This window comes from Acipenser ruthenus, chromosome 15 (genome assembly GCF_902713425.1).
Source record: "Acipenser ruthenus chromosome 15, fAciRut3.2 maternal haplotype, whole genome shotgun sequence".
Taxonomy (NCBI): Eukaryota; Metazoa; Chordata; class Actinopteri; order Acipenseriformes; family Acipenseridae; genus Acipenser; species Acipenser ruthenus.
The window spans coordinates 400,225-420,265 of NC_081203.1; the positions used below are offsets into that span (position 1 = coordinate 400,225).

A 20,041-nucleotide genomic window follows, 5' to 3' on the forward strand; every position below is an offset into this window, starting at 1 on the left:
TCAAAGGGGAAATGCATTAACGTGATTAATAAAAGCACAGGGGAAAACAACAACCAAAAAAAAAAAAAAAACCGTGCGTGCACCATGGTTACGAAGTGAGAGAGACGCACAGAGACGGGAGCGCTTCAACGCACCATGTGAACAAGCTGATTTCAACGCGCCCTTGCACAGCAGATAACAGAGCTTATCGTTTAAAATGTATGTGTTGTTGCTGCTGATGCATGGATCTATTTTGTATAATAACTGATACTGCACGCATTGCAATAACAACATCAGTGCCATGTTTACACGAGAGGCCAGAGAAGACCAGACAACGAACCGCAGAGACATTTCTGGAAACTACAACTCCCACAATGCTGTAAACAGACATCTCCTCCCCGTTACGTGATCGCCCCCCCTTTAACTCGAACAACAAACACGCCCCTCTTTGAATCTAACGAGAGAGAGAGAGAGAGAGTCCCACTTCGATCTGGGGCGTTCATTACAATCTACAGAAATGGAGTCTGGTGCTGGAGATGCCTGCACATCATTGTCCAGAAATGAAATCTACGGCATCGTCGTTAACAGCGGCGATCGAGACCAGTACCTGTGCTGTACAAGCGGCAGAGGAGGCGCGTTCAATGTATGGTGAGCCGGACAAGTAACCCTGAAGTAGAGCAGCCCGGGGTATCTTTAAATAAGACTGCATTCGTGAAACACGCCGTCACTGTAATGCGAGGAGGGTGTGCGCACACACGCTCAACGTGCGCTGCTGCTGCTCGCTGTACTGGTATTGTAACGGGTGCATATTTCCATTACACATCATAAGCAAGTTGTATTAATTGCTGTGATAGTCTGTGTTTTGCATCTGCGTCTCGTAAAGCCATGCCATTGAAATGCGTAGATTGACACTGTGCTATTTTAATTTACACACGAATTGAACGAGTTTTCCCTCTGTTGTGTTTTTTTCTTAATTCCGTCGTTAAAGGAGTCGGCCTTTTAAAGTTTAAAAACGCACCCAGCTGAGGAGACGAGCGGTTTCTGTGTAACAAGAAGGGAAGCGTGGGGGCGGGTGTCTGCTCTTTGTAATTAAAGAGACCAGCGCCATCTCCTGGAGCGGAAGACCGCTGACTGTCGCCTCACACCTCCAACAGAAGCATTGAACATGAATGCAGCTGAAAAATAGACGAGACTCCTTTCCACTGGAATTACGAGTAATTAACTTACAAGCATCACAGACCACTTTACCTAAGAAGCGTTTTGAGCTGGTTTCATTTCCGAGTAGCTGCTGGGTCCGGGGTTTCGTTTCTCCCTCAAAGGGGTTTTAGTACCATGCTGATCAGTGCTGCACTGAGACACTGAGCCAGCACGAAAGAGCCACTGTGTTTTCTCCTCTTCTCTCCAGCATTACAAACGCTTCAGACGTGTGGAGCACAGAGTTTACCAGCGAAAAGCTGTCTGAACATGTAAGTGCACTACACTGTTAATACTACTACTACTACTACTACTACTAATAATAATAAACCGCTCACCGTTCATTAGTGACACCTAGTGGATTTCTTGAGCACTGCCAGTGCTTGAGTTTGCTTGCAGTGCTGTGACGTGTTAAACGATGTCCATTCAGTTCAATGCAGGCTGTTACAAACGTATTTCTGCTGTTAAGTTTTGAGGATGCTAATACAAAGCATGAAGAGCTGTGCAGCCTCTTGTCCCAGGTGAAGCCGTGTGCTTGTGCCTCTGTGCACAGGGAGTGGGGAGGACTACTGGCCAAGGCCTGGGCTAGTGTTGGAAATAAGACTCCTATTGCACAGCAGTGTCACCCATTCCAGGTTTTACTACGAGCCTGATTAGCCTCTGTGTATAAGTAACAAGCTCGGGTATGTCTTAGTAAACTCATCGCAAAACCAGGAATGGATCAAACTGCTGTGCAGTGGGAGTCTCCTTTCCATCTCTGTGTTGTGTGTTTATTTCAGAGACGTCAGCATGGGGTCACCAGCACAGAGGAATACAAAACCAAACTCCGGTAAGGCAGAGCTGTGATTCAGCTTCGGATGGTCGTCTTGTTATTTTGTGCAGATTTATTTAATGAAATAATAATAATAATAATAATAATAATAATAATAATAATAATAATAATAATAATAATAATAATAAAACCAAACATACATTTAAACTGAAATACAGAAGCACACCAGTTACAGTTTTGGGTAAAAGAATACATTTACTTAAATTCCACTCACCACTCCGGTTTTGAAATGATCCCCCTCTGTGCAGCAGATTCTGGACATCCCTCCTAGATTCTACAATTACAGTAGTTTGCCACCGCGTGGCACTGTGTGCTATGTCTCACGCTCTCTCTCCCCCTCCTTGCTCTGCATTTCTCTCTCTGCCCCTCTCAGGAAAGCCCTGCAGGGTGTGAGCGCCTCCCTGTTGGTGGAGGGCAGTACAGCCACACTGCGGCTGGGGAGGGATGACGACCCCAGAGGCCTGACCTTCCACCTCATAAAGCTGCCTGATGCCAAGGCGAGGCTGGAGCTCCAGGCGGTGCTGTTCGGGATGGCGGGCCGGGTCGGTGTGCTGGAGCAGCGCCTGGAGAGAGGTATACCTGAGCACCACAGCGCAATGCAATGCAATGCAATTCAATACAGGACAGTGCAATCCCATACCCTGTATAACATAGCACAATACAATACAATACAGGACAGTACAATACCATACCCTATATAACATAGCACAATACAGGACAGTACAGTACCATACCCTGTATAACATAGCACAATACAATACAATACAGGACAGTACAATACCATACCCTATATAACATAGCACAATACAATACAATACAGGACAGTACAATACCATACCCTGTATAACATAGCACAATACAGGACAGTACAGTACCATACCCTGTATAACATAGCACAATACAATACAATACAGGACAGTACAATACCATACCCTGTATAACATAGCACAATACAATACAGGACAGTACAATACCATACCCTGTATAACATAGCACAATACAATACAATACAGGACAGTACAATACCATACCCTGTATAACATAGCACAATACAATACAATACAGGACAGTACAATACCATACCCTGTATAACATAGCACAATACAGGACAGTACAATAATGCAGCATGTGTTTGTGATAGTGCTGATACAGCTAAGATATAAGAGGTATGGATTGGATATCAGTGACTGTTCTCCAATGCTCTATTGCACTGTATAGTCACTAGATCTTACCCCACCTCTAGAGGGAGCCGCCACCACCAGCCCTGTGAAGAGCCAGCAGCGAGCAACAGCAGCAGGTAAGAGTAGACTCTTTCTTCACATCCTGCGCTGTGGCGTGGTTTGCTGCGGTTTCCTTCCGCTAATCTTTTCATCGCTTTTCTCCTGATTCCCTCTCAGATTTTGAGCCCAGGATGCACGCGACCGGAGGAGGCAGGACATCCGCCGCAGTCAAGAAGCGGCTCCCAGGGGCCTCTCTCATTAACCCGGGGAGTAAAAGGTAACAGCTCCCAGGGGCCTCTCTCATTAACCCGGGGAGTAAAAGGTAACAGCTCCCAGGGGCCTCTCTCGTTAACCCGGGGAGTAAAAGGGAACAGCTCCCAGGAGACTCCCTCTTTAACCCGGGGAGTAAAAGGTAACAGCTCCCAGGAGACTCCCTCTTTAACCCGGGGAGTAAAAGGGAACAGCTCCCAGGAGACTCCCTCTTTAACCCGGGGAGTAAAAGGGAACAGCTCCCAGGAGACTCCCTCTTTAACCCGGGGAGTAAAAGGGAACAGCTCCCAGGAGACTCCCTCTTTAACTCTCTCTCAAGCCTGGCTAGACCGGTTTAGCAGTTTCACATGAGAGACAGTGACTGCTCGTTATCACACTCAAGTCTATTAACTTTTTGCTGGGAGAAAGCATGTCAAGGAGAAATATTGAATGTCGATTTGATTAATGCTTTATTGGTGATCAATCACCATTAAAATGGAACGTTGATATGTTTTTGGCATGAGTGTATGTTCAGAGGAAACCTTTTTTGACCTAGCTGAAAGTGAATTCAGTCGGGCCCTTTACTCTCGGGCTGCGGTGACATGCATAGACAGTGTGTGTGTTTTTTTTTTTATGAGCGTTTGGAATATCTCCAGAATAAATTGAGCGGCTTTGTGTTCGTTTCGTTTGTTTGTTTTGCAGAAAAGTGAAAGCGACTGGGGTTGCTTTTGAAGACAGTGAGGAGATGAAACAGTGAACCTGGAAAGCGCTCTGCAGCGTTCATCACGCTGCGGAGAACAGGTTCAGCACCCGACAGCAGAGAGTACTCCTGCGCTTCACTGTGTGGAGCTGCTGTCTCTTGAAGTTTCATTCTGACGTCACTAAAGCCTTCCTTCGCTCCGATGGAGTTCATGACTGTGTGATAGACATGCAGGACTCCTGCTTTGTAGGATAAAGATGAACTTGGATCGGAAGAACCATATCAATTACTTTTTATACAAATTTTAGCTTGTGCTTTTTAAACCCAATGGATTTTAAACCTGATTTCATTTTTTTTTAAATAAATATTTTGTAACTCAATTGAATCTTCTCCTTGATAGAATAATACATTCTGTTGAAACCTTTGGTAGCCAATCACAAAGGGACATATTGAGTCAAGCAGTTTAGTAATGTAGAATTAACTCTGTGCTTTATCACACCAGTAATAATAATAATAAAATACACAGAGGCAGAGTCTTAATACACATTTACATTTTACTACGTTCAAAATACTTAATTGCAATGCAATTACAAATGCAAAACTTCCTTTACATTAGACATAATGTAGGTAGAATAATATTACTATACATTAGTTAATGGTGCAATCTAAAGAATGATTAAATATGTTTTATTTTTAGAGAGATCTGCAGTTCAAAAAACATATAAAAATGATATCTTGGATGAGACAGAATTCGGGTCATTCCCAGGGTATGCCTCCAGGGGTCACTGTATGCAGGTAGTTGTGAAGAGAGGATTGACTGAAATCTCTTGTATTTCTATGTAGGATTGAAGGTTGAATCCTCTTGCTTTGGCAAATAAATGTGAATGGAATTAGGTAACCATCTTAAAAGCGCTGCTTGAAGAAAATAAATAAATAATAATAATAAAAAAACATCCCACAGCTGTTCCTCTCCCTGTCGTCCACTGGGTGTCACCAGAACCACAGAACAGTATCTAAATTACCAGTCATCTGTTTAAATCTATATTTCAATACCGCTGTTCATTAAAATACAGCGGGGGAAATGTTAGTGATTTAATGGCGTGGTATTAAGATCATTCAAATGGAGTTCAGTTTCTGTGCAGATTTGACAGTGGTTAAAGATTTATGTTTATAACCCCCCCCTCCCCCCATCCTGCTTCACTTTCTCAGGTACTGTGCCACGGAGTGATAGGCCAGCAGGATCTCCACGTCCGCGGGGCAGGTGTTGATGAATTCTTCCTGCGTGCTGGCGTTGTCAAGGTAACGCTTTAACCCGCTCAGCGATGGAGGGATTTCGAAGTCACGGTACTTCCGGCACACCACCTGATCAACCGAGAGAGAGCCTGCGTCAGTCAGATCACTATGAGAGAGCTGGTGGTGATGGTGTGATCTCAACTACTGCTCTCTGAGGACTGGGTCAAGAACATCAATCTCATCCACTTGATGCCCAGGCCTCCCAGGGTCTAAGACTGCTGGAGTAACCCAGCCACAGCTCTCCACTCTGTACTCTTACAGCTGACACAGCGGGGAGTTGAGCACGTTGTGGAAGGGCTGCGGACCTTGTTGGTGCATCTCTTAAAGGAAAGTCACACTAGGGGTGTGATGTTACTGTACACGTGCTGCTCCTGATGGGCTGCTTTGTGAGATGTGTAAATCGATGACATGATCATTTACTGAGAATTTATTAAAAGGGCATTCTTAAATGAGATTTGGGGGGGGGGGGGCAGCAGAAATGAGTTTCCCTGGCCTGTGTCTCTGTGCATGGGAAAGGCAGCTGGCCCTGGCACTGACCTTGACGATGTGCAGTTTGGGCAGAAGGTTGCAGTCGGCTAGTGTGAGCTTGTTTCCGTCCAGGTACCTCCTCTCGGACACGGTGATGTTGGGCTTCTGATCCAGCTCATGGGGCAGCGGGGAGCGCAGGTACCGGTCCAGCTTCATCAGGCTCTTCAGAAAGTTCCTCTCCAGCACTGCAAACACAGGACAGTCACACACAGCACAGTCTCATTGCACAGTACCACTGCTGCACACACAGACACACACCCACTCACCCAATGACCACAGTAAATATTTTATTTTTGACCATCACTTGGTAAAGACCTTTGCCCTTTACTGCACAAAATCATCTGAACCCTAGGATCATTGTAGAGAACATGTAGGAGAAATGGTAACAATCTGTCTAGACTGTGATGCCCAATGCTCTCTGTGGTACTCAGTGCTCTGTCTGTGTGGTGCTCAGTGCTGTGTGTGCTGCTCAGTGCTGTGTGTGCTGCTCAGTGCTGTGTCTGTGGTGCTCAGTGCTGTGTGTCTGTGGTGCTCAGTGCTGTGTGTGGTGCTCAGTGCTGTGTGTGCTGCTCAGTGCTGTGTGTCTGTGGTGCTCAGTGCTGTGTGTCTGTGGTGCTCAGTGCTGAGTGTCTGTGGTGCTCAGTGCTATGTGTGCTGCTCTGTGCTGTGTGTGGTGTTCAGTGCTGTGTGTGTGTGGTGGTGCTCAGTGCTGTGTGTGCTGCTCAGTGCTGTGTCTGTGGTGCTCAGTGCTGTGTGTGGTGCTCAGTGCTGTGTGTGCTGCTCAGTGCTGTGTGTCTGTGGTGGTGTTCAGTGCTGTGTATCTGTGGTGCTCAGTGCTGTGTGTCTGTGGTGCTCAGTGCTGTGTGTGCTGCTCAGTGCTGTGTGTCTGTGGTGCTCAGTGCTGCTCAGTGCTGTGTGTCTGTGGTGCTCAGTGCTGTGTGTCTGTGGTGCTCAGTGCTGTGTGTGTGTGCTGCTCAGTGCTGTGTGTGCTGCTCAGTGCTGTGTCTGTGGTGCTCAGTGCTGTGTGTGTGGTGCTCAGTGCTGTGTGTCTGTGGTGGTGTTCAGTGCTGTGTGTCTGTGGTGCTCAGTGCTGTGTGTGGTGCTCAGTGCTCTGTGTCTGTGGTGCTGCTCAGTGCTGTGTGTGCTGCTCAGTGCTGTGTGTGCTGCTCAGTGCTGTGTGTCTGTGGTGCTCAGTGCTGTGTGTGGTGCTCAGTGCTCTGTGTCTGTGGTGCTGCTCAGTGCTGTGTGTGCTGCTCAGTGCTGTGTGTGCTGCTCAGTGCTCTGTGTCTGTGGTGCTGCTCAGTGCTGTGTGTGCTGCTCAGTGCTGTGTGTGGTGCTCAGTGCTGTGTGTCTGTGGTGGTGTTCAGTGCTGTGTGTCTGTGGTGCTCAGTGCTCTGTGTCTGTGGTGCTGCTCAGTGCTGTGTGTGCTGCTCAGTGCTGTGTGTGCTGCTCAGTGCTGTGTGTCTGTGGTGCTCAGTGCTGTGCGTCTGTGGTGCTCAGTGCTGTGTGTCTGTGGTGCTCAGTGCTGTGTGTGTGTGGTGTTCAGTGCTGTGTGTCTGTGGTGCTCAGTGCTGTGTGTCTGGACTCACAGTCGTTCATGGAGGGGTTGGGGTTCTTCACGTAGGCAGAGAATCTGTGGAAGATGTCGTTGCCGGCTGTGTTGGACTCCTTGTAGCGGGTGCACATTTTTGGATACCTGAAATAAAAATAAAAATAAATATATGGGTACAATCTAATGAGAAAGCCGTGTACTGTATTAGTGTACTGTACTGTAGTATAGTGTATTGTATGTATGAGTGTATTGTATGTATGAGTGTATTGTATTATACTGTATTAGTGTATTTGTGGATTGTATTATACTGTATTAGTGTATTGTATGTATGAGTGTATTGTATTATACTGTAGTATTGTGTATTGAGTGTATTATACTGTATTAGTGTATTGTATGTATGAGTGTATTATTATTATTTGTTTATTTAGCAGACACCTTTATCCAAGGCGACTTACAGAGACTAGGGTGTGTGAACGATGCATCAGCTGCAGAGTCACTTACAATTACGTCTCACCCGAAAGACGGAGAACAAGGAGGTTAAGTGACTTGCTCAGGGTCACACAATGAGTCAGTGGCTGAGATGGGATTTGAACCGGGGACCTCCTGGTAACAAGCCCTTTTCTTTAACCACTGGACCACACAGCCTCCTATGTATTGTATTATAGTGCATTGTATGTATTTGTGTATTGTATTATACTGTAGTATAGTATATTGTATGTATGAGTGTATTATATCAACGTGGCTGCTGTGTGTCTGGATTGAGAGGGGCAGAGACTCACTGTGGCGGTGCCAGTGTATCCTCCAGGAACTCCTCGATCTTGTTGGTGTCGGTCCGCACCTCCCCGTTGTACAGCAGGAAGGGGGGCTGCGAGCCGGGGGCCAGGTCCTTCAGCACCTCGGGGGCCCTGCGGACACGGGAACGGGGAGTCAGAGCGGGGCTCAGACACCACAACACCAGCCTGCAGCCTGGCACAGCCCCAGACAGCAACACAATGCAAGATCAGGGCTGTCAGCTCCACGTTCTGGTGTCTGTAAACACTCCACTATTTCTGTTATATAATAATACTAACATAACTGAGACAGGCCCGTCTGTATGTTCTGTTGGGTGTTAACGAGCACTTGGTTTGAAGCCTCCCAGCGCAGTGACACTGGCCAGTGAAACAGCGCCTGTGTGTGTGTGTGTGTGTGCTGGACAGCTCTGTGCTCTTCGTGTGAGAGGCAGTGCCTCACCTCTTCATGTCGACGGTGGTCAGGGTGAAGTTCGCTCCTTTCAGCCACAGGATCATGAAGAGCCGCTGGCAGAAGGGGCAGTTCCCGATGCTCTCCCCGTCGTCGCTGGCCTGCGCGGGAGGGAAGCAGGGAAAGAGAGAGCCGCCATCAGAAATATTTGTAACATATTGGTGAACCTCTCTAAAGCCAGGCAGTCCCTGCTGTAATTTAATACACTTGGTTGCTGTATGCTAAACGAATCCCGTCCTGTAGTTTAAGGGTGGCGTTTTATAAGAAACCACAGCCTACACGACTATTTTCAATGTAAACCTCCTTTGTTTTTTAATGTTAAGTTGATAATTATGCCAGTGCAGTTTAACTGCTAACGCTCTAGTCAAATACTAGACGGTTACTGTATTGCCTTCATATAGCGGGTCGCCTTTGCAATCGCCTGATTGGTTCGTTAATCTTTCCTCTCATTGGCAGTTTAATGCTTGTTCTGTCCAATTACAGCGTTCCAGTCATGATACTGTATTTGCATTCTGAGGTTATATTAGAGCGCTGTGCGGCGGAGAAGGCGGGAAAGTTCACGCGTCAGTGTTTGGTTCGTTACTCTTTCCTCTCATTGGCAGTTTAGTGCTTGTTCTGTCCAATTACAGCGTTCCAGTCATGATACTGCATTTGCATTCCGAGTTTATATTAGGACGGTGTGCTGAGGAGAAAGCGGGAAAGTTCACGCGCCGGTATAGGGAGCGTTTCTTCAGGTGTTTTCCTCAGAGCGGGAAATCAGCGCTCGACCGGGGCGTCTATAAATACCGGGGCAGGCAAGTTTGGACTCCGAGAGGGAAAGGTTAGCATAGTTATCGTCTACAAAGACAGTCACCACAGCTTGTGTTAAATGTACTAGAAATAAGTACAGTTTAGCTTCGGTGTGGCGCGTGTAAACCAAGAGCCGAGACCTTCTTCCGAAGCCTGGACCTGAATTTACCGATCAGCGCCGCTCTGCTGCTCTCTGCTGCACACGGAGCTCAGGTACTAGTAAACATTTCTGAATGTGTGCTTTTCTGGATTATAACCGTTAGAGGAGCTCCTGTTTTTGCTCATGTACTGCTGAAGAGCAGTGCTACTGGATTAGTAACGTTTCAAAGTACTGTAGGTGTATTAGTAATTGTTGGGTTATAAGCGTTTCTTATATATATATATATATATATGTGTGTGTGTGTGTGTTTTCTGTTAAGTGTTTGGTATGGTTTCATGTTTGTCGTGTCCGGTGACCGCGTTGCGGTTCTGATGCTGTTTTTGCATTGCGACGCTGTGTCGAGGGGAGGCGGGAAAGTTCACGCGTCAGTATAGCGAGCGCTGTGGTGCGGTTCTGTCACAGCGGGGTTTGGCATTACTCAGTAGTACTTCTGAATTATCCTGGGATATACTTTGTTACTAAACTCACAGAGCATGTGAGCGGAGCGGAGCGGGACCATTTTCCTAGGAGCGTGGCGTGGAGTGGAGTGGAGTGGAGTGGAGCGTGAGCGTGAAGAGACTCTGGCACCGCTCCCGCGCCAAAAGCAAAGGAAAAATATTTGAGACTGCACGTATGAGAGTAGCTTTTGCGATGCTCTGACAAAATCATGCAATCTATGAAACCTCCCTGTATAATTAAAGTTAACAAAATAATCAATAATATCCCATTTGCACAGGAAGAGTTTTATTACAACCGCGAAAGCCGTTGTGTGCTTGTATATGAACCATGTTAATTGCAAATTTATATATATGTTTCACAAGGTGTCAGTGTATGTTCGGATCGCGGTTGTCTTGAGAGTGATCCCCTCGAGGTGCAGAAGATTCACTTTACCCAAAGCGGTTTCATCACTTCAGGTAAAAGTGAGATTGAATTATTCTCCAGGGAAATAAATATAATAATAATAATAATAATAATAATAATAATAATAATAATAATAAACCTTTAAAAAACCTGTTATTGCTGTAATAAATATTTTGCAACTTTTTTTTTCTAATTGTGAACATGTCAGTTATAGTTATCAAATGTATTTGACATAAATTAATGTTTTAATAATCTACTAAAAATAATTTAATAATTTACTAAAAACATAACATTACTCACTGGAACTGGATCCCTGCTATTTGTGTCTGGTTTGTCTGTACCCTCCCCCTCCCCAAAGTGCAGCAGCTCATCCAGGGAAACTTGGTCGAACGCTTGCCTGCTGGTATTTATCATTTTCTCTATTTCCTTTTTCTGTTATCTGTGTTTTCTTCTGTTTAATAAAATGTGTTTTTATGTTGGAGGCAGCACTGTATTGTGATCTGAGCGGTGAGCCACACAAACTAGTCAATAAATGAATTTATTCTGTTTTATTGTTATTTTTTAAGGGTTTTCACTTCAGAACCCAGCTTTCCTAAACTTTGCTTCCTGCTGTCTGTGTCAAGAGAAACAAAATGAAGTGCAACCTCTGTTCAGGACCAAAGAACATTTCGAAGAGAGATAAAACTGTAACATTTTTAAACTACTCGGGCTACGTGCAGCTAAGATTTTTTTTTCTTTTGTAGTTCATAATGATGATTGTGCTTGTTTTTTTTCTTTTAGTATAAATTAATTTACTCTTACTTGAATACAGAGTCTAGTGTGTAAAACAGAATGAAGTTTCTGCTCTTTGAATGCTGTCCGCCACTGTCTTTATTTTTTGCTGTGTCAATGACATGCAGTGTGTATGTGTGTGACTCGTAAGTAAAGGAATGTGGCAGTTCTGCATTTCTCTCCTGATTAACCCTTTGCCCTTTAAGAAACTCCATCACACCCCCTTCAAAGGCTGCACACCAGTCAAGAAAGTATGCGGAGGATTTTTCCTGAGCATTTCCTGGTCGGATCAGCGAGCCGCAACGAAGCATGGCTCTCCCTACGTTCTGTACGAGGGAAGCAGAGTGATCTCCACTTCCTGTTTACAATTTTCACGTGCCAAACAGCCAAGGAAAATAGAGAAATAAAATCATCATTTGAGGAAAATACTCAGACCGATAATCTACCTGCTCCTTTTCGCAACAAAGACATTTCTTGCTAGTTTTGTGCTGTTACCTGTACAGCGGTTTCATTCCTCTCCGAAAATGTGCCTCACCCTTTGAACTTGCTTCAGCACAAGTATCTAGTGTGCTCATTCACTAGTGTGCGTCTGATTAGCCTGTCAGCTAGACCTGGTGAGGTGATACAAGAAGACATCGAGTGGAGGACGCTTATCTGCTTCTCCACACAGTCTGTTTAGTGTAAGGCTACCTCTAGTCATGAATTGACAATGTAATCTCATCCAAATATTTGATGCTGTGCATGACTAACCTAATAGACAGCCAGGTAGGAGTACCAGCCCAAGTGTACACACTGTAACAGGTGAGCTGCCCTGCAGCCTCCCTTGCCAGAGGCACTACTTGTACTAACAAAAACACAACTCGCCAAGAACCAAACAGCCATCAGTCAATAAACACACGCTTTTCTGAATTGAAGAATGACGTTTTAAAGCAAGGTGGTGTGTGCTACTTAAAACCGTACTTGAGTAGATCAACATACAGCTTAAAACACAAGAGGCTGTAATACCCAGACATTCTGTACCAGACTGTGGAAACAGCACTAAAATCCCTTACAGTCCCAATATTACAAATACAAGCCTATTTTAAAACTATGTTTAAACTACATAAGTCACTGTTGGATTCATGGACGCTGGGTTTCAGATTTAATTTTCGAGAAGCTACACAAAAGACACAACAGCATCCACAACAGCTACAACCAAGAAGGATTTTACATTCAGCAGCCAGATACCCCAGTAATTCTGTTTGGTAGCCAGTACTGGCACGTTTCCAAGCCACGGCACAACGGTGTTGGCACTTTTGTCTTTATGCGTTGATTTTGCGTCGAGTGCTGGCATTTGTTTTTCCTAAAATCCATTTCAAGGAGGCCCTCATTCCCGTAGGCATGCAAGAAGGCACCAGAGCTGCTTACCTTGACAAACAGTTCAATTTTACTGGCTTCAGCCATCCTCGGCAGCAGCAGTGATTGTTCCCTCTGTGTTCAGTGTGTCCCACGGAGCAGCAGGCAGGTGCAGAGATCTTCAGCTTGTGTGGGAGGAATGGATTTGAACATGTTTAAAACCTGACTTGCCACCACACCCTCCCTGCCACATGACTGCATTCCAGTGGCACCCTACCGGCAGACCTGTCTAACCAGTCCCATGCACGCTCGGCTTTGCTTTTCAGTTTATCTGCACTTGTCAGAAGAAGCATCTCTGGATTCCAGCAGCTTCCTGCAGTTTCGAGATCAGGTTGGTGTGGAGGATGATGAGCACGCTACTCAGATCCAGCAGGGGGGAATAAAGCTGTGTTTCCATTGTCACATGTGCTCCCTCAACCTGCTTTGAGAATGCCTGACTGTGGAAGAACAGTGTTAACGATGGGAATGATTTCTAATCAAAACGTGCCCCCAAGTAAATCGAGTTAATTAAATGTTGTATATTGTTGGCCCTTAAAATCGTTTTGCAAAACACTATGGGCTGCTCCAGTGCTCGGAGAAACACAGCAATTGTACGTATTAATAATGCCAGCATCTCTACAAGATTATGTAGTTTCCTGTTTATGTGGTTCAACAATGAAGGGTGTGGATGTGTTTCTCCTCAACCAAGAAACTGATGAGTGTTTGTTTTTAAAACCTTTTTCTCACGCTATTGAGCTACTCATTTTACAAAACTACTTATTATTCAGCAGATCTACAGTGCAAGAGAAAAACCTGAGTTTATAAATCCACCCGTTCTACTGTAGGAGGAAACTTCCAGCAATAAGGGCTGTTGATGAAATCATTTGACAAGACGCCTGCTGAAGAACGGAGCACCCTGCTGAAACACTAACATGCCGATTCACATCAATACATCCTTTAGTGAGCACTAACCAGCATCGCCTCTGGCATCTTGCTTAAGAGACAACCACCTGTTGAAGACAAACTTCACTGAAATTTGAAAATAGTTTGTGATGGGCCGATTCTAAATCAGAGTTAGCAGGTTTTCGATTTAACTGCTTGGCACAAACACTGCTGCTTGGCTCCAATACCTCGACACACTAAACTTGTGCAGGCAGTTTAAGAAACTTCAAAAAGGACATCTCTCTTTCTTAATGAATGACTTTGCGTCTCCACAGACCATGCTGAGTGTCTGACTGGTGTTACGACGAGCAGCAACAGGTTTATATCGGGAGACCAAATTAGAAAAAGGGGGTGGAGTGTAGAGCTGAATCTTATCAGGGAGCTGGAGAGCCAACGCCTGGAATGAGCAATCCATTGACGGAGCATGCGTCTGTGACAGTGTCTTATAATGAAGGGTGGAAGCTGATATCATTGCTGAGCACAGTCAATTAGTTGGTTAGGAAGGTGGAGGTGAATCAGAGGCAGGGAGTGATGTCATCATAGAGTTGTCTTGGTGCTTGGTGCTCCACAAACAATACTGATGGGTCTGCATGGAATCCTGGGTAATTTAATAATAATTGTTAAATAGGACCCACCCAGCTTCAGTAACTTTGTGCTCATTAAACCTGCTGCATTTCTGCGTGGACTTGCTTCTGCCTCAGACTACAGATTGTCCTTTCAGTATTTCAAACCTGTTAAAAAGCTTTCCAGCCAGAAAGATAATGCCACATCTTGTTTCGAACCACCTGCCCCTTCATGACCCCCCCTTCTGAGGCCTGATTGGTTTGACATCACCTTCCGGCCTGCAACAGATTATTTACATAAACAGAATCCCCAACAAATCAACTTCTTTATGAGGAAATAATAAAGAAATAAATAATTAAATAAATAAAAAAAAAATAGGTTTGTGTCTGAAAAGTAAAAAAGAAGCAACAAGACACATTCTTAGTTTTGTTGTTTTATTTGAATGGGACTTAAAGAAGTTAATATCCTTAAAACACGACCCCGTCTGGGTATTTGTATTGTCATGAGCAGAAACAATTCCAATTTACAGGAGGAGACAGGCCAGCAATCAACTGGGTGAGTGCTGGGGTTAAAATCTGAAGGGTTGACCGGTCCATTAATTAGCACAAGGAGGACAAAAGGTGAAAACTGAAAGGTCAGACGGGGGGCACGTGATAAAATCGGCTGCGGGATGGAACGTTACAACATTGACAACGGGTCGATCATTTACAACAAAATAGTTTTTACAAATTTATACATTTTACAATGAAAATAGAAATCCATTACTTGCAAAATAATGTTCTTTTTCTACTTCTGATTTTTATGTTTTCTTTCATAGATGTACATTTACAATAAGTTAAAAATGGAATAAGTACCATAGACATTCCAGACATGCTCCTTTTAACAGCCTCCCTCCTTTGGGTAGCCAGTAAATAGGAGCGGAGTGCAAGCCACGCATGGTTAAAAACAGCACAGACACTGGTTATATTTACTAGAAAATAACTATTCAGGCTCAACAGCTTCATTATTAGACATAACGTTAGGGTTATATAAAAAAAACAAATATCTCCTCTATTATGTTATCTCGCTGTCTCAGCAAATTGGCAGTAAGTAAATACGTTGGGCACCATTCAGAATTGGAACATTCCCCATCAGAGTATAAACAGATCTGATCGTTCGATAGCCATCAGCACCAGTCACAAGCAACATTACTTCAGTTGAGATATTTCAGATTTTGTTTAAGCTCACATTTAGTTTTAGTTTTACTATTAAATGTGTTTATCAGTTTCTATTTCAGCTTTAGTTTTAAAGATGATTTCTTACTCCTATTTCTTGCAAGCAGCTGAAAACACATTTGGATTATTTAAATGTTGGTTTTAAAGACCCCCTTTTTTGTTTCTTTTTCTGAATTCTGTTCCATTTGTTTCTCTTATCGTCAACGGAATCACTTATTCCCCGATTTTATTCGTTCCAGTCTCCGTTAACGAATAGAACTTGGGTCACAAGTTACATGCTCATGGCTGAGCAGAGTGACATGGTGTCTGCTAGTGATGGTATCCCAGCAACAGCACTGACGGACAATCACTGATCTTGAATGCAGCCCCATTCCCAGCAGGCAAAGCTAAAAGAAAACTAAACCTCAAAACGGCAGTCGGGTACAAAGGTGCGGCCTGTTAATCCCATTAAAAAAGGTTTTACTTTGATCTCCGAACAAAGCCCAGAGAAAACAAAAACGAACACCGGGGCCACCTACATTTCACACCCAACGCAGGTTATTCTGTTGAAATGACTGTAAACTGTTAGAATTTCAGCACTGTACTGCACACCTCACAAATCACATCCTTGCCAGTCCCCATAAAATGCACAGAACAAGAAAAACCCTCCCTCCGCGCCACAGTCAATCCAGGTTTCACGGCGAGCTGAAGAGACAAAATTACTCTCTAGAGGGAGAGGTACCGTATTTCCACTTACAAAAAAAAAAAACATGGACCGGCTCAAACTGCTGAAAACTGGGGGTCATCTGTCCACCCTGATGAGGGTACAACCTGACTCACTCCAGTGAGAGCTGGCAAAAAGAAGATCCCAGCTACAAAGTGACAGGTGCAACCTGATGACGATCCATGCTGTTGTCATGTTCAATAGTAACATATTTTCATTACAAGGGGTTTGGGGGAAGAAAAAAAGAACTGCACTCATATTTGACAGGTCTTTGAGGAATGGATTCCAGTTACACTGAAATGGAGACATAAGGATTTAGTCAGTTCAGTCTGCTCAATTAACTTGGGTTAACTTATTTTTAACGGCCTCTGCAGCCTTCTCATTGAGAACATTTGGGGGAGTTGAGAGACTGGTGCTTAGTGCCTGGTGTTAATCCAGCCTGTAAATGATATAATGACAGGGTTGATTACCTCGCTAAGTTACAGCCTGCGCACACGGCTGTTAGGATATATAAAACTAAGCAAAACAACAGGTTCATTTGCAAGCTCGATTTTAGCTCAGGGAGGAAGAGAAGCATGGTTTTTAGGATTAATTCAACAGGAAACGGGCAAGACAGATATGAACTGGGCTTCTGCATTAAACCCGGAACGTGAAGACAACTGCATAGAAAGGCAGGGCACGACACCACCACTGCACAGCTCCCAGACCCCAAACAAGACTGGATCAGCCCAGCAGACTGAGCTGAGCTGTAGAGAAAGGCGTATAGAGCACATATTTACAACACATTACTCCCTCTTCACTTAAGAAAATCAATCCACAGCAGCTGCAGCAGCAACAGGGATCTTTTTCCTTCAGCAACCGACAACAAATGTCTGAAATACAGGTCCTGCAGTAACAATGAAATGCGAACAAAAGAAACCCCAAACATTCACAGTCTAAAGCAGCATTCAAGTGGGTCATGTTGCTTGGTTCAGTTGAAGGGAGTGGTTTAAAAGAAAGTTTCAAATGTTTTTTTTTAAAAAAAAAAAGTTTTAAAAGACTTTAAAGTGCCAGCAGCTTCTCTAAATCCAGCACAACATCCTCCCTCTGGGACCAGCGAGCTGCAAGACTGTGTCCTCCTCTTTGTTTCATTCCAGAAGATGGCTATCCCGGTCCCTTATGTTGCTCTCAGCACAGAGTGTCCGTGTTGAATGACAGCTGAGCCTGAAAAGGAAGGACAGGATGAGAGGAATAGAAAGAGAAAGCAGCAGTCGTCTCCTTCACCCTCCCTCCTGTTCCTGTGATAGGTTTCCTTTAGGTTATCTGGATTACAGTCTCTAATAAGTTTACTGCCTAATCAACCCAGCCCAAACTTAGACGGTCCTTTCTCTTACATTAGGTAATGGAGCTTAAAGGCATAACCTCCCACAGCGGCAGGTAACAGCGGACACGAGTGGCACTGTTGAAGCAGTTTCAACAGGGGAAGCTTCTGTCCCTACATCTGACACCACCGTTTGGAAATGTAAACAGACGGGTCTCCATTCTCATGTTTGCTCCCCTCCCTCTGCCCCCTCGCTCACCCTCTCCTCCTCGAAGCTGATGAGCCCCTCATCGTCACTCTCCAGCTCCTCTGGCTCCGGCTCCACCACCAGTGCCCGCAGCTCTGTGTTGGTGGCTCGTGGTCGCAGCAGATTCAGGATTCGCTTCAGGGGAGACTGGGCGTTCCCTCCAAGGGGGGTGCTCTCCTGCTGCTCCAGGTTATCACTCTGCTTCTTTGCGAAGTTCACAAACACCTGCAGCAGAGAGGCAGCACAGAGTCAGAGAGGGGATGCCATTATTAGAGTACACCGTGTGTGTGATTGTGTGCCAGTGAGTGCGTGATATTGCATCTGTATGTATGAACACTTCCACGGCGTAGGTGACTCACGTTGTCCAGGGTGGTCTGGCTCACAGAGTAATCCTCAATGCCCAGCACCTCCACCACCTGCTCCATCTTACTGAAGACCTGTGCCAGGGAGATGTGGTCAGACTTGAGCTGGTACTGCACCTTTGTGTGGTGGCGCTCCTGAGGGCAGAGGGGGAGAGCATAGGCAGTCACGGGTGCAGCTTCACCTTCTCAATATCATATTGTGTTCCATAATTCTCTTGCTATTTCTGATTTTATTATTATGTGTGCCATGCCATGACTACTCAAGCTAAAAACAAAATGCATCCGAGAAGAGGTTGAATTTATTAAGTATCTGACACCTTTAACATCTTACTGATATCCTTGGCAACTACCACCCCATTGGTATTATTGTTATTATAATGAAACTATCTGCACAGGACAGAAATATCAGCCCCAGCATCATGTTTTCAGGGATGTACGATGCTAGGGTTTCTCTCAATAGTGCGTCACTCTGGGAAAGGCCTACCTTGAGAATGGCCTCCGGGAAGTTCCTGTTGAAGAATCGCACCACCTCCTTGACGTTGAGGCTGGACTTGGTGCGCACCGTGATCATGTAGCCGTCCCCAAACCTGCAGCGGGAGCACATGGAAAAGCGTTCGGATATGAAACAAACATGCCCCTCTCTTCCTCTCAAAGGAGAAACTGATAACTGTACCCGTCTTCGGCGTAGCATTCCTGAGAGCTTCACAGCCCAGACACGGGACAGGGAGAGATTTGAAAATCACAGCACAGAACACGCCTGCGGTATCTGTACCAGGTTGGGGCACATCACTTCTTATGAACAGCTAAGGGCAAACACTGCTGTCAGCAGTTACTCAAAGACATGAAATACAGGAAACAGAAACAGCTGCCTATTATACTGATCTACTAGAACATGTTGATTGTCTGTTCGTGACCTGACAGTTACCCTAACCCATTCATTCCATTAACAAAGGCATGCTACAGAAGAGACACTTCTGGACCACAAGGACAATTCATCCAATTCTAAGGCCCCCTTATTGTGGAATACAACAACGTGCATGACAAAGCACAGGCACGCATAGTCAATCCCATGGTAAAGCACGGCTAATGAATCATTATTGTATGGTCTAAACAAAGGAAGACTGAAATAATATTGTGTCCTTTTACCAAGGAGCAGGGATCATTTTAATATAAAAGGTAAAAGGTATGCAGCTGTACCTGTTTTTCAGGTGCTGAATGCTTCCCAGGCATTTGAAGTGTCCGTTGACCATGATAGCCAGCCTGGTGCAGAGAGCCTCACACTCCTCCATGCTGCAGGGACAGAGGAAGCTGATTTTAATTCACTGCCAGTTTTTACCTTTAAGATAACATCCTCAAAACCCTGCTGTAACCCCGCCCACCTGTGTGATGTCAGCACTACAGAGCGTCCCGTTTTGATGATGTCAAGGATCAAGTTCCACAGGAAGCGCCGGGCTTTGGGGTCCATGCCTGTGGTCGGTTCGTCCTGAAAAAATAACTTGATTTTAGGAATCTTCAATAGTGAACACATGGGGAAGTCTAGTAATGAGAGCTTACTTTAAAAGCTTTTTGCTTCAAGAGAAAAGATGATTTATGTTACAAACCATTTAAACAACTAAACAAAGAATCCTGTTATTAACCAGCCTTTTTTTTCTATATTCCCTACATTGACAAGCAACCCTTGTGCAGAACAATACATGCACAGAGATGCATTCCTTTCTCAATCTGGATCTGAACATTCCCAATCTCATTCCCAGCCTGAACCAGCTTTCTCATTCCCAGCTCCCGGGAGTCTCTTACCAGGTAGATGAGGGAGGGGTATCCGATGAGGGCGATGGCGGTCGACAGCTTCCTCTTGTTGCCCCCGCTGTATGTCCCGACGGGTTTGTCTGCGTACTTTGTCAGCTCTAGCTTGTCCAGAGCCCATTTCACCACCTGTAGAGAGGAGGAAGTGGAGGGGAGGGCAGGAGATGGCAGTTAGTACACAGCCCT

General features: G+C 45.0%; 3 protein-coding genes and 1 long non-coding RNA gene across 12 annotated transcripts in view; 2 read left to right on the forward strand and 2 right to left on the reverse strand.

Annotated features, from left to right (window-relative positions):
* The first annotated feature begins 496 nt into the window (after window positions 1-496).
* LOC117396670 (protein PAXX) lies at window positions 497-4,530 on the forward strand. Of its 5 annotated transcripts, none has more exons than XR_009307321.1 (7): window positions 497-627; window positions 1,385-1,445; window positions 1,953-2,002; window positions 2,379-2,578; window positions 3,224-3,302; window positions 3,403-3,547; window positions 4,177-4,530. XR_009307321.1 is itself a non-coding variant. In XM_058986679.1 (7 exons), exons 1-6 carry the CDS (start codon window positions 497-499, stop codon window positions 3,504-3,506), a joined length of 600 nt encoding a protein of 199 aa, XP_058842662.1. In that variant the 3' UTR covers window positions 3,507-3,547; window positions 4,177-4,530. The 5 variants fall into 5 exon arrangements, 3 of the variants coding, with proteins under 3 accessions (XP_058842662.1, XP_033850683.3, XP_058842663.1); XR_004543744.3 differs by having other exon boundaries at window positions 3,403-3,502; window positions 4,177-4,286; XM_058986679.1 differs by having other exon boundaries at window positions 3,249-3,302.
* A 178-nt stretch (window positions 4,531-4,708) lies between these two features.
* LOC131697502 (chloride intracellular channel protein 4-like) lies at window positions 4,709-12,897 on the reverse strand. The gene is made up of 6 exons (XM_058986678.1): window positions 12,754-12,897; window positions 8,778-8,887; window positions 8,327-8,452; window positions 7,585-7,691; window positions 6,005-6,180; window positions 4,709-5,536 (listed from the first exon to the last, which is right to left on the reverse strand). The coding sequence occupies exons 1-6, from the start codon at window positions 12,787-12,789 to the stop codon at window positions 5,372-5,374; spliced, it is 720 nt and encodes a 239-aa protein (XP_058842661.1). The 5' UTR covers window positions 12,790-12,897; the 3' UTR covers window positions 4,709-5,371.
* Window positions 9,500-11,649, forward strand: LOC131697503 (uncharacterized). The gene is made up of 4 exons (XR_009307322.1): window positions 9,500-9,788; window positions 10,536-10,628; window positions 10,939-10,978; window positions 11,553-11,649. It is a non-coding gene; the product is annotated as an uncharacterized LOC131697503 (long non-coding RNA).
* Window positions 12,898-14,650: 1,753 nt separating the features above from the next.
* The window catches only part of LOC131697501 (ATP-binding cassette sub-family A member 2-like), a 47,435-nt gene continuing 42,044 nt past the window's right edge, over window positions 14,651-20,041 (reverse strand). For all 5 annotated transcript variants that reach the window (XM_058986671.1, XM_058986670.1, XM_058986669.1 and 2 more), the window contains exons 43-49: window positions 19,850-19,984; window positions 19,432-19,535; window positions 19,250-19,342; window positions 18,537-18,639; window positions 18,050-18,187; window positions 17,703-17,915; window positions 14,651-17,346 (exon numbers count right to left, since the gene is read on the reverse strand). In XM_058986671.1, coding sequence (XP_058842654.1) covers window positions 17,311-17,346; window positions 17,703-17,915; window positions 18,050-18,187; window positions 18,537-18,639; window positions 19,250-19,342; window positions 19,432-19,535; window positions 19,850-19,984 — 822 coding nt within the window. In that variant the 3' untranslated portion in view covers window positions 14,651-17,310. The remainder of the gene's footprint in view (window positions 17,347-17,702; window positions 17,916-18,049; window positions 18,188-18,536; window positions 18,640-19,249; window positions 19,343-19,431; window positions 19,536-19,849; window positions 19,985-20,041) is intronic.

Bases quoted from the DNA above. Each gene is read 5' to 3' on its own strand.
- LOC117396670 (XM_033994792.3), top strand. From the start codon at position 497: ATGGAGTCTGGTGCTGGAGATGCCTGCACATCATTGTCCAGAAATGAA. The intron at 2,003-2,378 runs GTAAGGCAGAGC...TGCCCCTCTCAG, and splicing joins GAATACAAAACCAAACTCCG to GAAAGCCCTGCAGGGTGTGA. The intron at 3,503-4,176 runs GTAACAGCTCCC...TTTGTTTTGCAG, and splicing joins ATTAACCCGGGGAGTAAAAG to AAAAGTGAAAGCGACTGGGG.
- LOC131697502 (XM_058986678.1), bottom strand. From the start codon at position 12,789: ATGGCTGAAGCCAGTAAAATTGAACTGTTTGTCAAG. The intron at 8,453-8,777 runs GTGAGGCACTGC...CCGTGTCCGCAG, and splicing joins ACCACCGTCGACATGAAGAG to GGCCCCCGAGGTGCTGAAGG. The intron at 7,692-8,326 runs GTGAGTCTCTGC...TTTTTATTTCAG, and splicing joins GATACACTGGCACCGCCACA to GTATCCAAAAATGTGCACCC.